Source organism: Neolamprologus multifasciatus, chromosome 13 (assembly GCF_963576455.1).
Source record: "Neolamprologus multifasciatus chromosome 13, fNeoMul1.2, whole genome shotgun sequence".
NCBI classification, from domain to species: domain Eukaryota; kingdom Metazoa; phylum Chordata; class Actinopteri; order Cichliformes; family Cichlidae; genus Neolamprologus; species Neolamprologus multifasciatus.
Window position 1 is genome coordinate 20,497,657 of NC_140451.1, and position 16,692 is coordinate 20,514,348.

A 16,692-nucleotide genomic window follows, 5' to 3' on the forward strand; every position below is an offset into this window, starting at 1 on the left:
TAGAGCAGGAAAAAGAGGAAACCAAATGTCACAAATACATTAGGTAACTTTCACCTTTCTGGTTATTACCCCTTCTCTTTAAACAATTACATAGTTATGAAGTGATCTCCATCACGTAACCCTAGTGGCTCTAAGTATTTGTACTGTCCTCTAGTTGTCTGCTCCACATTGTGATAATTACAGTGTTTCTCCATTGGGTCACTAAGCTATTGTCGTTTTTCTTCTTCCATTGTTGCTGACTGAGTCATCTCCTCCAAATGCCAGCCTACACAGCTCACAATCTGCAGCATGGAAACAGCATCCAAGAATGATCTGATGTATTTGGGTCTGTAGTTAATGAACAGTGCTGTGGCTTCTCTGTGACCACACAAAGCGGCATGTTATAGGGACTAAATACACAGCTCAAAACAGGATGCACTCCAAGTGACAAAAGTGACAAGTAAAGGAGAGACTTCACCTGCTGCAATAAGTCAATAGGCCATTTTGTATTAAAGTAAGAACAAGTGTAGTGTTTACCCGAGGATGTCTTACTGTGTGTGTATATCTTCCAGACATGGTTATTCTGATAATTCTGTTGACTGGGTTACTATCTGTCCAGCGGATGTGTGTCTGTCTCCTGCATTTTCTCTTGCTTTTCCGTTGCTGTGTGCTCTGATCATATTACTTTTGGCCATGTGGAATTAAATGTTGGCAGTGATTTGGCCATTACTTTCTCAGTTTGAAATCCCCACTGTGACCACACATTACATTAGCATTGCCGCAGATTAAATATTGGTAGTTAAGTGTTGCATGAAGGTGTTCAAATGAGTTTTAATGTATAAACCATACTGTAAGTTTTTTAGGAAGAGCTAGCTAAATCTAATACAGTCGAATACAATTCTGCACTACAATAAATCATGTCTTTATGAAGGTTAGACAATAATGTTCAATGCTGACGTAAGCTTTTCTATGCTGCTCTGAGGTATTGTGCAAAAGTCTCGAGCCGCCACTCATTCCTTTATATTTTGCTTCCAAAGAACCAGACCAGACTTTTTAAAGTGATCTAGGCCAACAATTCTCTAGGCTTTCTAAAGGTCTTTCAGTGTTTTTCTTTGGACATAGACTGCTTCTTTACTGAGTCTTATCTTTTTAATTTCAAAGGAATTGTTTTTTTTATTTGTTTTAGCCACTTAGCACTGACTTATCAATCTTTCAAACATAAAAAGGCATATATCTTAAAGGATGAGTCAGTATTGTCTAGATAACATTTGTCCTATGGTGACAACTTGGCAAAGAACCAATTTGTTCCAATTTTCTGACTCTGTGAAAAATGTCAAAGATAACACAGTTTGACTTGCATGAAATATATATATTTTTTCCAGTAAGGTGAAAAAAAAAAGCTATTAAATGAAAACCTAGGCAAGTCTTGGCATAGTGCACAGTGTGTCCTTAAGAAAAACTGAAGAAACTGGACAAGCGGTGGACAAAAGAGGAAGTGCTAGGCTTAAAAAACTACTACAGTTGAACAGTATTTGAAAGTCATGTACTCAAAAATAGGAAAACAATCAAAAGACCTGCCAGAAGACCTGAGAGGTGCATCTGTCATTCCAGTTGATTCATCGACTTTTTTCTGAAGTCTTAACAGAAATGAGAAAGTGTGGCTGTCAAGGACGGAGTCATTCTTCAGGTAGGGAAACAGGTTGAGGTACGCCAAATTACACAAGAACTGGCAGGTATGAACTGAATGATAAATCCATCTTTGATTCAAATATCAGTATGTATGAAAGAGGTCAGGTAAAACAGTGAGTGTTTAAGTCATCTGTGAAACACAGTGGTGGGTCTGGTATAGTTTAAGGTGGCATTTCAGGCACTGGTGTTGAAGATCTTTTCACAATTGTTGAAATTATGATCACGGAAAAATATTTTGGTCCAACACACCATGCTGTACCATGTCTGGAAATACTCTTATTGGCAATGACTGCATTGTTCAGCATGACAATGAGGTCAAACATAAAAGCATAAATGATAGAAAAACACATAATGGACACTATCATTCATGGACTGGCCTCCTCAGAGCCTGGACCTCAACATTATTGTAGCAGTGTGATCATCTTGACACACAATGTAGGAAAACTCAACAGTAAAAGAAAAGCTTTGAATGTCCTTCAAGAAACTCAGAGAGTTATTCCTGAAGACTACTTTAAAGAATTCCCAGAAAACCTAAGAGAGTTCAGGCTGTGTAAATAAAGGTGGTCAGACCAAATAATGACTATTGGCTTATATATTCTGTTTTCAAGTATAATTGCAAATGCTTCACCTATTTTCCATTTTCCATGCAACATATAAAGAAATGCGCAAAGAAATTGGTTTTGTTTTTTTGTTTTTGTTTTTAACAAAAACAATATCAGACTAGATGTAGCCTTTTGGCAAAAAAAAAAAAAAAGTGAATGAAAACATTTCTAAAAATGCCTAAATTTTCCCTGAGCTGCAGGTTGGGTGGCTAGATTTACCTGATTAACTTCCACACTAGCAAGCTTAGAATTCAAAATCACCTCTGACCGATGCATAAGGATGACAGAACAGACTGTGATAAGGTCAGCACTTGACTGTGAAATGCTCTTCCCTGTCGTCTCTCCTGCTGTTTTTCTGTCTCTATGTTGTTTTCGTAAATGCATCCATTCGGTCCTTTCAGAATGCCGATGCCAGCTACGACTTCAGCAGCAATGACCCGTTCCCATTTCCGCGCTACACAGATGACTGGTTTAACAGGTAAAGCTCGCCCAGACGTTGCCTATTTCTATATACACATACTCAGTGTGTTTTTGTGTGCACGTGTGTGCTCTCCCTAGAGTCTGGCAGCTCTCTTCTATTGATTTTCTCTCCACATAGTTCCATTAAGACATAATGGTGTGGTATAAACAGAGCTGTTGTCCAACACAAGAGAATAGAAAACACAATGGCTATTTTTAGCTTCTCACTTGGAGGAGATAAGGTGGATAAAGGCGGACAACCACAAGTCTAGTCTCCTCTCAGGGACAAGTGTTCATGGTGGTGACCTTCTGTCTGATAACATCTTATCTGCCTCCCATCTCCCAATCACACCAGGGGATCCACTACCACTACAACACATGGAGCAAAGGGAACTATATTCTTTCTCTCTCGCTCCTTCTGTACCTCCATCTGCTCAGCTATATCTACATATGTGCAAGTGTCTGTTACATAGAGAAGCGGGTATTTGGGTCTGGTACTGAAGCAGTTGCTGACTGTCGGGCAATACTTGCTGGTTAATCGGCTGGTTGTTATAAATAGCTGCCTGTCTGTAGCAAAGCATGCTGGGAAAGAAGGGTTGACTGCAGTGTCCCTGTGGGGTGTAACGGGATGGAGACATAGACACGCATCACATGGCGAACACAAAACGCTGATATGTGCAGTCGTACTCAGACTCATATAAATGCTCTGAAAATGGATGGAAATGTTGCTTTTCCTCAAGCAGAGCCATTCTGTTAATTATAATAGATTTATGGCTAAATCTACCCATGCTGTTATCAATATCCTCATTCAAGACACACACAAAGGCAACAATGACAAGGGGTACAATGAATGTGTGAATGCTTAGCTCAGACCTAAACCACAATATATCATTTTCAAATGTATGTAAATTAATGCAAATCATTTTAAGCGCTTTCTTTGCTTTCCGCTGTCACCAGTCACGGCACAAGATGTGCTGGAGAGGTTTCTGCGGTAGCCAACAACAACATCTGTGGTGTGGGAGTCGCCTACAACTCCAAGGTGGCAGGTGTGTGTTATAATAAGCTTGCAGGTTCAACAGAGGAATAACAATGAGGGGACAGCAATGTTAAACATCAGGCCCAATGATGGTGATGTGGTGAAAGCTGGGAGGGTGATTCAGCAAGGGAGATACTAAATGCTTCTCCTATAAAATATACTGTAGGGCACTGTGGAAGAGTAGAGTTACATCGCTGAAACATGTTAAAATGGTATTTCTCTGCTCACAGAAGTAGGAAGATTTAGATTCAACTGAAAAACAGGACAAGAGTCCAGTTTTTGTTTCATTTTGATTTTTATTATTTTTGTTTCGCTTTTTGAGTAACAAATTAGAAATAAGAAAATCAGTACTGACAGCTTGATTTATGTTCTGCTACAAAGCTAACATAAAGATTTGCTTTAAACATTGTTTAGGGTTTACATGCATGAATGCATCACACTATGGATATGCAAAACCTATGCTTTCTTTAATTAGCAAGTAAATTAGTAACTTATACTTACTTTTTGGTATCAACTTGATGGCATCCGTTTGTACCAAAAAACTCGAGTCAGACTTTTACTCTTTCAGGTATCAGAATGCTGGACCAGCCATTTATGACTGACATCATTGAGGCATCATCCATCAGTCACATGCCCCAGATTATTGACATCTACAGTGCTAGTTGGGGACCAACTGATGATGGCAAGACGGTGGATGGACCCAGAGAGCTCACATTGCAGGCTATGGCAGATGGCGTGAACAAGGTAAAGGCACACCTTTACCTTGTGCTGTAAACTTTAACCTGTGATGGAAATTTATTGGTGTATCTTTAAAGTTCTTGAAAGAAATCTTCATTTTTTTAGTGCCGCCCCTTGTGAAGGTTTTGCTCACCCTTGAAGTGGCACTAACAAGTAGACAAGGTCTTTTATTACACCAGCTGTAGGGTTTTGAGACATTGGGTAAAGTCACCTGTTCAAAACTGTAAATGGGTTGTGGTTACCATAACATTTTGTTTTTAATTTAATGTTTCAATTAGTTTCTAGAGTATGATTTCATATTCTTTTTATTTTGTTTAGTTTTATTATATTTTCTTTTTTATTACTTTTCTTCTAGAAGGAGGTGATTTGTCAGGTGCTTATGTTTTACATGTTCATAAGAGACATTAGAATACAAATATATTTAATTACCTTTAATTGACTCACTATCATGTAGGTAGTCTAAAGACTCAATACACACGAACCAAGGCCTTGTTCAACAAAATGCTGTATCATTTGTTTTTGTTTTATCTCAGATTTGTGAGTGCACTTATTTCCATTAATTAAAATGTTTAGCTTTAGTTTTTAATCTAGTTTTAGTTAAAGTCAAAGCATTTGCATGTACGTAACAATCCCAATTACCCTCAAATATACTTTGTGTTTTGTGCCAGTTATCAAATGTAGGCAAATGTAGTTAAACAAGTGCAGCTGTATGTGGACAATCTATCGCTCAACTTTAATATGACAGCATTGTACTTGTGAGCATTTTAGCAAAGCTTAAAGCATGTAGATTACAATGCAGACTCATAGAGGCCTCACACTCTTTGTCATGTTTTGCTTGAGTGATGCTCATGAGCCAAATTACTCTTTGTGGATGGTGAGGCACAAGTAACTACTATACTAACGCAAAGATGAAAAGGTGGTACCTTCAGGGTACCATGCGCTCTACAGTACACTGATGCTGATCTACAGCCAGTGTAGATCAGTGTAGATTTTTTCACTCATCCAAGTGACTTCTTCAGTCTCAGCTGACTGCAGATTTCTCCAAACCTTATGAACAGCACATTTGCATAGTGACCGAAACTAAGACCACTGACTAACAATGGGCCGTGTGGTCAGTTTCCTGATTATTAATATACAAACTGTCAACGACCATTGATCAGTGGCCATGAGTACCTTTCACAGAAAGTTGGGGAATGGCTGCAATCAAAGCATTGGAAGATGGTGAAAGATGAACCCTTCGGCCCCCTAAAGGGATGGTCTTCCCTCCTTGACTCAAACCAGCATTCCTCCCGGTCCAGGATGCCTTTCTCCAGTTAAACATAATCACCTTTCTGGGATTTCCTTACTGGACGACTGAGCATGCATGAACACACTCCATATTCACTTCCTAGAGACTTACTCTAACCTAAACCTATTACTAACCATTGCTCCAACCTTGAAAATAAAAAAAATTTTAATTTAGGGCCAGACAACATCAGCAATGTCTGGACCAAACGCACACACAAACACTCACACAGCCATCATGCTAGTAGTGCCACTGCCAGTTGCTTGCCTGATTAATCATCATCTACCCAGGTGTGGGTTGGTCTGAAACGACCCTGTCGTAGGCAGGGTAGGTGAGCGGGAGCAAAGCTCACTGTAATGTCTGATCATGTAAACACAACTAATCAAGCAGCCACTCTGCGATCTGCCACTTAGATTCTAATGATCACTTATGTAAGCTATTGTGTAGGCCGAACATGATGTGCATTGTGCGCAAAGGGAAACATTTAAAATTAAGAAGCACATTATTTCATATTAACAGCTGAATAAGGCAGCACGGCTTTAATGGAATTAAATACACTGGGTGCTGTTCCAAATGAAAGCACTTTGTTTGGATAGTGCAGGAGACAGATTGCAGAAGGCCTAGAGCACATAGGTGTGCTCAACAATACTCAAACCTCTTTTTGCATTTCAAATAAAAAGAGATAAATAAGCATCATGAAAGGTAGGACATGGCACTCCTCCTCCACTTGATCCTTTGTTCTGTGGGGAAATGGTCGGCCTTTTGTAGAACAGGTGCAGCATTTGGTGAGGAGGATGCTCTCTGCGTGGAGCCACAGTCAGTTGTTTCATGTTTCAAGGCACTCTATCGGTAACAAAGATGTCATTTTACTGTGTTTAAATTTGCAGAATGAGGTGTAGAAAAAAAGACAAAAAATGCTGTCATTTTACCTTCCTTGACTGTAGCAATGCCAATTTACATGCTGTAATGGAAAAATAAGAGACAGGACAAAACAGACTTGTGTGCCTGTGTGAGTTGCCAGTTCCGGTACACAAAACAAATTTCACTGAATTCTTTTGAGTGCTTTCTTTTTTCTTGTTGCTATCATTTGTGCGATCACAAAGTTTTTTCATCAATAGCATTGTTTCTTTTTTTAATATTATGACCTTCTGATGAGATCTGCCTGCTTTGCATGCTTACAGGCACAGAATATCACAATAAAATTTATTTAGCTCTAGAAAGCAATTTATTTTAATACCAGTGGGCTGGACAGCGTGGGCCAGTGGAGTTTATGTGTTTTGCTTAAACGCTATCCTCTGTGTCGATCCTTTAATAATGTAAGATTGTTCATTTACTCCCTGCCAGTTTTCCCCAGATCCTTCTTTCTACTTCATGAAATAATAAAGAAGACAAATAATTAAACAAATAAAAAAAAAACACCTGCCAAAAGACAGCAGAGTTTTGCCAGCTTTCAGTGGGCAGTGGGTGATTAAGCAGTTTCTTCTAAAGAGCACTCCCAAAGTGACTAAAAGAAATGATTCCAAATAGGAAACCACCACCTGTGACAAGGGAGGTCTGACTGGCTTGTTGTCAGTGAGTAATTGAGAAATATACACAGGAGTCCTGTTATTCAATCATTTAAAGTTCTAAGCAAAGTATCACACATTGATATGCATCATAAACTCTCAGATTTCCAATTTTCATTTCACCCAAATGAATTCCAGCAAAAAAGAGAAGCACTGTGACGCACTTTCATTTCACTGGGATCATGATGATAATGTTGTTTTAGGGGCGCGGAGGGAAAGGCAGCATCTATGTCTGGGCCTCAGGAGATGGTGGTAGCTATGATGACTGTAACTGCGATGGTTATGCCTCAAGTATGTGGACAATCTCCATCAACTCTGCCATCAACGATGGGCGCACTGCTCTGTATGACGAGAGCTGCTCATCCACCCTGGCATCTACATTCAGTAATGGACGGAAGAGGAACCCAGAGGCTGGAGTGGTGAGTGTGCTTGTGTTTTATTTGATCTCAATGTGCAACACAGTTCTGAAAGAAGAAACAACCTCAAATGTTTGCCGTAATGTCTATCAAATGTTTTGATAGTTCAGGGTCCCTGATCTTTTTCCATTCAAAGATGACTCAAGGCTCGTTTGTGATGTTAAATGCCTTTAAACGATGGCTCTTCTGATTCATAGATGGAACTGGAAATAGCTTTTCAATTCGCCATGCAGTCAGAAAATACTATGAATGTAACTTATGAAGCTGTCAGTTTCTGATGGAAGAATTGCTCCTCATTGTGACCTACAGCCCAGCATTTAATTGCATAATGGATGTCTGTGTGTTTGTGTGAGTGTGTGTAAGTGCAGCTGGCTAAAGCCTATCTGCACATTTACGCAAAGAACAAATACATGACATCTTGGGTTGTTTTAGGATAATCCCAGGATAATAATATATAATAAAAATTGCTCTTCTGTCTTCGTATGCACATAAATTGATCAACATCCTATATAACATGCTGTGAATGAAGCATGCAAAGGCAGCATAAGCGATTATGCAAATCACCTTTGTTGTTGACAAAGTCATGGATCTTCCCAAGGGTTTCCCCTCTAATTAATGTCAGTCTGTTATCATTTCTAATTAAGCACAAATTAAAATTGAAAACACTGTTTATCCAGAGACATAAACATTTTCTCAATGTGTGTGCACAGCAGTTCAGCCAAAGCACCCTGGTCATGCACATCTCTCTATGTCTTTTCATATTTGTGCAGAAACATAATAAAAAGGTTGTTTTGTATCTTGTGCACTCTCACTAACATAATGATAATATATGCAAAGACGATGAAAACACGTTAAATAAAGGATTTCATTGAAAATAGTATAAATACCACATGTCAAGTGCAAAAAATTGAATCCATGAATGTATATATTCTTTTAAAATTTGTGCTTGTTTTTAATTTGATGCCAGCAATATGGTTCAAAATAGCACAACAGCATGTTTGCCCCTGGCTTGCATCACGTGTCACTCTGTAAGCGGGAACCGAGGAGACCAGCGGTTGTAATGTTTCCCATTTTTGGCCTAACGTTTGCTTTTTAAATTTCATAATGGCTCAGTAACAGGTCTGGAGTTGTGGCTTTCAGACGTCTTGCTAAGCACATGCACTGATTTCCACTACACAACTGAGTCTATTTCAGACAAAATCACTGTTATTTCATACAATTTTTTTGTCCTTGTTCCCCGTGTCCACAACATTTATTTATATTTCACAAAGTCCTTTAATGAAATTGTGTACCGTATATGAAGAAATATTGGATTTTCTTTATGCATATTGAGTTATCTGATTTACTACAACAATTATTATAACATATTACTGACTTACTAAAATGAAATTTTGATTATAACATTACATCCTTTTTGCATATTTGCAACAACGGCAAAATCAACTCCACGAAATAAAGACTTAAATTACTTTGATATATATATATTTTTTCACTTGTACTTGAAGAGTGCCTTCTAAAAACAAATTTAAACAATAAAAAAATGTTGATCTTCTACGTATAAAGTTGCCTTTTTGTGATTATTTTAGGCTACTACAGATCTGTATGGGAACTGCACACTGCGTCACTCGGGAACCTCAGCAGCAGCGCCAGAGGCAGCTGGTGTCTTTGCTCTGGCTCTTGAGGCTAAGTATGTACTCTACTGGCCCTTTCAAAGTGCTGTAATAATTGCGATTATTGATTTAGACAGACTGTCTGTATAAAAACATAATTAGGTTTCCTTATTCAACTTCACTCTGCTGGAGAAAGTGATAATCACAAGTTATAATTTTAACCTTTAGATCTGGACAATCTTCAGTTTGTTTTTAAGTACAACCTCGAGCTTTTGTGTATTTCTGAAGTAATGGCTTTAACGTCCTCTGTCTGTGTGCATCTAAACTCCTTGAGAGCACAAATAATCTCTCCACTTTTCACAGAGTTGCTTATTTATCACAACTGTGAAAAGGAAAAACTGCACTCACTCTAACGCCCACAGAGCACAGACTCAATGTATGTTTGTACCAACGGCACAAATAACCCTGGATCAATGCTCTTTATACCTTAGTGCAAGGCTAAAATAAATTCAGTTCATTTTCTTTTATGAGGGTTCAGTACTTTCCCCTATATGCCAGATGATACCAAAAAAACAACACTTATTATCTTAGCTTGCTGAAAACATTTCTGTCTGGAGGCTAATCTTTGCAATCTATGGATTCCATCCTTGATGTGTCATACTAAATCTGTTAATCGTGCCATTTACACTCCATTACAAGATAGAATTCACTTTATGAGTTTCATTAGTTCTAAAGAAAAGGAACCTTGTGGATCAGAAAGTAATTGAAAACCTTTACCACTTAAGCAAACCCACCCACACATTATTATGAAACCTAGAGAATTGCAGCTTCTATAATCCTCGGGGGAAGACGTTTCCTTTTCTCAGATGCTTCATTTCTCACGTTAAAGGGTGACAAGATTCTCTTGCCTTTAACTAACACCAGATAGTGAAGTTGAGTAAAGAAATGGTGTTTGCTTTGCACACACAATAATGATGTTGCTGTTGGGAGGAGCGGATGCTCACCCTGTCCGGCAGCAAATAACCCACGAGCCTTTTTACTGCCCAAACACACTTGAATCGTGCAGCAGCAGGAGTCAGTGAGTCAGCCAGAACAAAGCTGTCACTACACACAGCCAATATAATGGAGGGAGACACAGACAAAAGCAACCTTTCTGCCTCCAAGCATAGACTCGATGATGTTTTAGATAATTGAATTAATTTCAGCAAACCCACGAATCAGAAATGTTTACAATCGTAACATTTGTTTTCTTTTGCTTTTACCACTTGTAACTAAGCTTTCCGTGTTTTTCTAGTTAGCCCTACCACAGCTAACCTACAATGCTGTCTCTTCTCTGTCACTCTTTTTTTCCCCCCCTTGCCTTTGTCATATCTGCGCTCATGACTGTCAATCCATCACAGCCCTAACCTGACATGGAGAGACATGCAGCACCTGTCAGTCCTAACTTCTAAGAGAAACCAGCTCCATGACGAAGTTCACCAGTGGCGAAGGAATGGCGTGGGACTCGAGTTCAATCACCTTTTTGGCTATGGCGTGCTGGATGCTGGGGGCATGGTGAAAATGGCAAAGGAATGGAAAACTGTGCCTGAGCGTTTTCATTGTGTAGCTGGATCCATTCAGGAAGTCCAGTGAGTCACATTTCTACTTATTCTGCATTTTCTTGTGCCCCAAATGCTGCATATTACATATGTACGCTGTATAGTCCACAATCTCAAACTGCTTTTTTCCCCCAAAAGTTTAAAAGGGAAACCCTGCGAGTGCAAAAGACACACTCAACTAATTACTGGGTCATCCCAGTATGGCCCAATTCAATAAAACATTGCAAAGGGAGTGTCTACTTCATGATGCTGTAATGTTTGGATTGGGTCATCAGTCTCTCTGCTGGTCTTGAACCTCTAAAAGATCAACACTGAATACCCTGGCAGAGGAGGAATTACATTTCTAAATTTCAGCTTAAATCAAACATCTAAAGTGGTCATATAGATTTGAGCATTTTGTCTAGTGTTGTCTTGTTTTGATTAATAGTGACAGTTTTGCTAATTTTACTTCCCTGGGTGTAGGGTGGCTGTAGCTCAGGTGGCAGAGCAGGTCAGCCACTAATCAGAAGGTCGGTGGTTCGATCCCAGGCTGCCTCCTGGCTGCATGCCAAATATCCTTGGGCAAGATACTAACCCCATGTTTGCCTACTGGTGGTGGTCAGAGGGCCCGGTGGCGCCTGTGTCCGGCAGCCTCCCCTCTGTCAGTGCGCCCCAGGGCAGCTGTGGCTGCAATGTAGCTTGCCATTGCCAGTGTGTGAATGTGTGTGTGAATGGGTGAATGACTGAATGTAGTGTAAAGCGCTTTGGGGTCCTTAGGACTAGAAAAGCGCTATACAAATGCAGGCCATTCCCTGGGATGTTTGACCTTCATCGCGAAGAATAACGTAAGCGCTCAGTTTATCAGATGACTAATTTATCTGTTAAAGAGAAGTGACTGAGTGCACATCATGAAGTCTGCACTTACCAGAAGGATTTTGTGTCAATACAACTACAGATAGGGGAGAAAATAAAGGAAAAGCCTGCAATTGCCTACGGAGAAAGGTGATATGATGGTTCTCTAAAGCCATGAGGGTGAGGGGTAGGGGAACTGCTGGCATGGTTTGGGTCCAGATGTGTCATATGTGCGAAGCTTTCCTACAAATCAATACAAAGTTGCTATGTTTATATTTATCCTATGATGGAACACCTCTGTTCTGCTGGGAGTGGTCTCTTCCAGGATGTCAATACTCCAAACCATAGGATACAAGCAGTCACTGAATGTTTGAGTATGGCAATAATATGAAGTACACAGTGAACTATATCACAACCTAAGCGAGATTTTGACCTGATGTCTAAGGTAACGTTCTACTCCACCACCATTAAAACAACAGCTTTGGTCCTTGTCTCCAGGAGATTTCATGAGACCTTTAAAATTTTGTTGGTTTTCCTTTAATTTGCTAATGTTACCATTACTATTGTTGTTTCCCAGTGTGCACTCACAAGAAATCTATGTCTACAAAATGTCTGGGGAGCATCTTTAGCAACAGAATTACTAAAGCACAGAAGGGAATATGTAACATGCTTAAGGAGTTGGCGGGAAGGAGGCAATGTAGTTTTTTGGATGAGATTCCTTTAAAATGACTATATCATTCTAAGCATGATGCATTTCTCACATGAAATAATGTTAACTACATCAGTTTGAGCTCTGGCAGCTTTAGTCTCTGCCCTCATATTTCACAGATGTAGCTGTAGTTAATGCGTCCTCCCTCTCGTCTTATCCTCACTACATTAGTACATGATCTCTCCCTGTATTTTGTCCATCTACAGCCTTGCTTTCACTTCACTGTGCTTCCAATCTCCATCTCTGTCGTCCTCTGATTCCTTCCTCTGATTCCCCTGTCCCACCACTGTACCAGTCACAAGGGTTCTGGTATCCATTCATCTGTCATATCGTAAGGCTTTGAGTTTAAGTGTGCGATGCCTGGTGGTTTCCTCCATCCCTCTTATTTGCTCTAATTAGAGCAACACAAGTAGGCTTGGAGTTCCCTGGAAATGCCATCAATCCTGGTGGAGGTGTACATTTGTGTAGATGTGTGTGACCTAAAGTAATGCTCTAACATGTATTGTGAAAGTGTCAGTGTGTGGGTGAAGATAAAAAGCTGAGTGAATGCAGTCCGTCTTTGTATTTTCTTCCACCATCAACACCCACAGTACCTTATTTCGGTCTCTAATCAGAGCTTCACAGACGATTCAGTCACGACAACATGGTGTGAAAATGTTCCTTTGTGTGCTTGCGTGTGTCTGTGTGTTCCTCCCCTGAGTTCAGTGACACATAAAAAAAAGAGCATGGTACAGCTTTTATTGCATCCCTGGAGAGACCACATGCAAATGGTGGAAAGAACCTGCTCTCTTATACAGAGTGCTGGTGACTTTACACTGCCATCATTATCTGGATATTTAAGTTTCCAGTGCCAAAAACTAAACAAAACCCCCAAACAAAAAATAACCTATTTTTTACACTGACATGAAAAAGGTTTGCATATCTCAGGGAAAAATGAGTAGCGGGTGATGTTCATAGGTAAGAAGCTCCAAAAGAAACCTCTCTCTTCTTTTGAGTGGTGTGTTGAAAGCTATACTGGCTGTGCCATATTTTTCATCAGTTCACTGTTTCCAAAGCAGCACTGCAGGGTTTTTGCTGCCTCTATTGTGGTAGAGCTATAATTACAACAAGCCCACCTCTGATGATATTGTATCAGCGGAGAAAAGCAATAAACACTAACATCGCCATTCTAGCAAACACACTCTCAGCACTGATCTGATAGCTGCTCGGGCTCGCTGCAGCTTACTTTGCTGGAGGAGAACTTCTCATTATCAGTGGAGCTGGCACACAGTGCCACGCTGTGTGGCAGGTTTGTTTTTAATCTCCACTGGTCCTGCCCTTCAGAGGCATCTCTGTCCCTGCTCCATGGCTGACTGCTGTAATTACTCTTGCATGTTAACTGATAGGCACAATGCAGCTGCTGCACACAAGATCCCCCTTTTTAGGTTCATATGCACACGCTGTAATAAAAAAAATAAATCACGAGTGAACTCCCCAAGAATAATGCTTTTAAAAATGATGCCAAGAAAAGCTGTTGTAGTACATCCAGACATTAACTACATGTTTTTAAAGAAGTGTTTCTTCTTTACAGTATGGGCTTTTTACATATAACACTTCTAATGTTGATGGAGAAAAACAAAGCTCTTATATTTGGCTATGTCAAATTTCTTATCACAGGGTGTAACTTGTTGTGCAGTACTGCGCTACGAACTGTTCTGTTTTTCTGGGAATAGCAATTTACTTCATCAGCTCACCACTGCACTCACCTCGCTGTGCTCTGCATAGCGCTCTATTAATCATTTTTCAAACTGAATGCTGTTCCATGCGTCTCTCTCTCTCAGTTTCTGTGTTTCTTCTCTGCTTCCCTCTCTTCACCCCCTAAACCAGGCCCATTTCCCACTGCTGTGATGTGGCCTTAGCCTCTAATAATGTTATTAAGCCTCTTCACAGCCTTTGGCCACCACCCCTACCCTGCTGTGTTCCCACTCTTTCTTCCCATCACCCAGGGAGATATAAAAGTATGTCTTACCAACCAAAAAGCGGCAACACTTGAGAAACCAGCTATCATAGCAAACAGCAAATCTCATGATGAGCCTAGAAATCATTAGAAATTTTGATCATATGCAATAATTTATTCTATTAGAATAAACACACTGTGTGAGACTTGTAGTAAAAAGGTGCTATGCAACTACCAGTCAATTTAACAAATAGGGAACACATGTGAAATTACTGAGTAAGAAGAACAGAAGACATCTGTGCTCTAAATTTTGGAAAACAAGCTTTAGACTCATTGCAAACTGGTTACTTCTAGAATATCAAGTATGTGGTCTTTTAGTGTTGACCAAATAGCATATTATTCTCACTGCAACAAAAAAAGTACAGAGTAAATTAATCAGACATGACAGTCATGAATGCTTTTGTGCAATGAGGGAACAAGAAAAAAAGGTGCTTCCTTTTTTTGTCAGGGTTGGCTGGTTCTATTGAAAAAATAGGTCAGGTGCTGTATTTACTGGAACATTAAAATAAGAGCAGGTAAAAGGTAACGGTTCTTTCACCTGTTCTCTCATGATTACATTCAGGGATTCCCAGTGCCATTGTCCAGTGCCATATAATACTTACTACACATACTACATGGTCTTGTTTCATTATTCTCTTTTATAGCTATTATGTTACTTTGCTATGTTTCTCTAACATGTAGTTTTCATTTCTCCAATCTGATTCTTCTTCCCCAGTAAAATCCAGTCTGGTAACAAGCTGGTGCTGGCCATAACCACTGAAGCCTGTCAGGGAAAGGACAACTTTGTCCGCTACCTGGAGCATGTTCAGGCTGTAGTCACTGTCAATGCCAGCCGCCGTGGTGACCTCAACATCAACATGACCTCACCAATGGGCACAAAATCCATACTGTTGAGCCGAAGGCCCCGTGATGATGACTCCAAGGTGGGCTTTGACAAGTGGCCCTTCATGACCACGCATACCTGGGGAGAGGACCCCCGTGGGACCTGGGTCCTTGAGGTGGGCTTTCAGGGTGACGAGCCACAGCGAGGGGTCCTGAAGGAGTGGACTCTCATGCTGCACGGAACACAAAGTGCCCCTTATATAGACCAGATAGTACGTGATTATCAGTCCAAACTGGCCATGTCCAAAAAGGAGGAGCTGGAGGAGGAGCTGGATGAGGCTGTAGAGAGAAGTCTGAAGAGTTTGCTCAGTAAAAACAACTAGAATCCCATCTGCATGTCACCTATCACCTATCTTCCTTCTGCAGTCTCGCTCTGTCTTTCTCTAAAATTTCTCTGCATCTCTTAAGTTCTCCTAAGTCCCTTGTTATCCTCCCTTTGGTCTACCTCCATTCCTCTCCTGTCTCTGCTTTTTGTTATCAGATGTTAAAATTAGCCCCTTCAATGAATGTTTCTTGTAATCCAGTCATGATAAAAGTGTAACCTTCAATAATCTATTCTATAGAGAGAAAACAAACTATATCACTTGGGTTTTTACACTCTACAGAACTGTACATAAAGCAAACGCAAGCCACTCTTTCATGCTCTTGCTTTAACTGCCCTACACCTCTCTTCTGCCAAATGTTGTACAGTTTGTGACTGTAAATGATTTTCTGTGCCATTCTACTTAAAGTTTAATATCTTGCAAACAGAGCAGTGCTATTTCTTTCTGTTTATATTTTTGTGACATGCACTGTTTAGATAAACATGGAAAGAATGTGTAATTCATTTTGCAGCCTGTAGTCATCAGTTCATATTTCATAATCTTTGATGGACTATAATAAATCTATTCAGCTGTTTATTAAAGCACTTGAGTGATTTGAAATACGCCGCCAAAGGCAGTGAATGCATGTAGAAAACCAGCCATTCTCGGTTACATGATGCTGCATGGGCTCCACTAAAACTGGAGCACAGGCAGGATCACTGTGGGATAGCAGTCACCCTACTGTAAAACACATCAACAAGTAAAATCGTCTAATCTTTCCCAGGCTTTTTTCATTCTGTATTGTGCTGTTCAATAAACAGAATAACCCCCCTAAAATGCTCCTTGCCTAGGTACTATAGACACTTCCTTTATTTATAGAAGCAAAATGTAGCACCAATAAATCACTGTCATATAAATTATTTACAGCCTATTGACTGTAAATATTTAAAACAAAGAGGCTTAACTCAGTAAATAAAGTGCTTCCTGGACAAATG

The 16,692-nt window shown here is 39.9% G+C and overlaps 1 protein-coding gene across 1 annotated transcript in view; it reads left to right on the forward strand.

The window, feature by feature from the left end:
- The window catches only part of pcsk2 (proprotein convertase subtilisin/kexin type 2), a 29,552-nt gene extending 13,234 nt beyond the window's left edge, over positions 1-16,318 (forward strand). The window contains exons 6-12 of the mRNA XM_085182222.1: positions 2,672-2,748; positions 3,687-3,775; positions 4,334-4,509; positions 7,557-7,772; positions 9,356-9,456; positions 10,780-11,007; positions 15,229-16,318. Coding sequence (XP_085038348.1) covers positions 2,672-2,748; positions 3,687-3,775; positions 4,334-4,509; positions 7,557-7,772; positions 9,356-9,456; positions 10,780-11,007; positions 15,229-15,718 — 1,377 coding nt within the window. The 3' untranslated portion in view covers positions 15,719-16,318. The remainder of the gene's footprint in view (positions 1-2,671; positions 2,749-3,686; positions 3,776-4,333; positions 4,510-7,556; positions 7,773-9,355; positions 9,457-10,779; positions 11,008-15,228) is intronic.
- Positions 16,319-16,692: the final 374 nt, after the last annotated feature.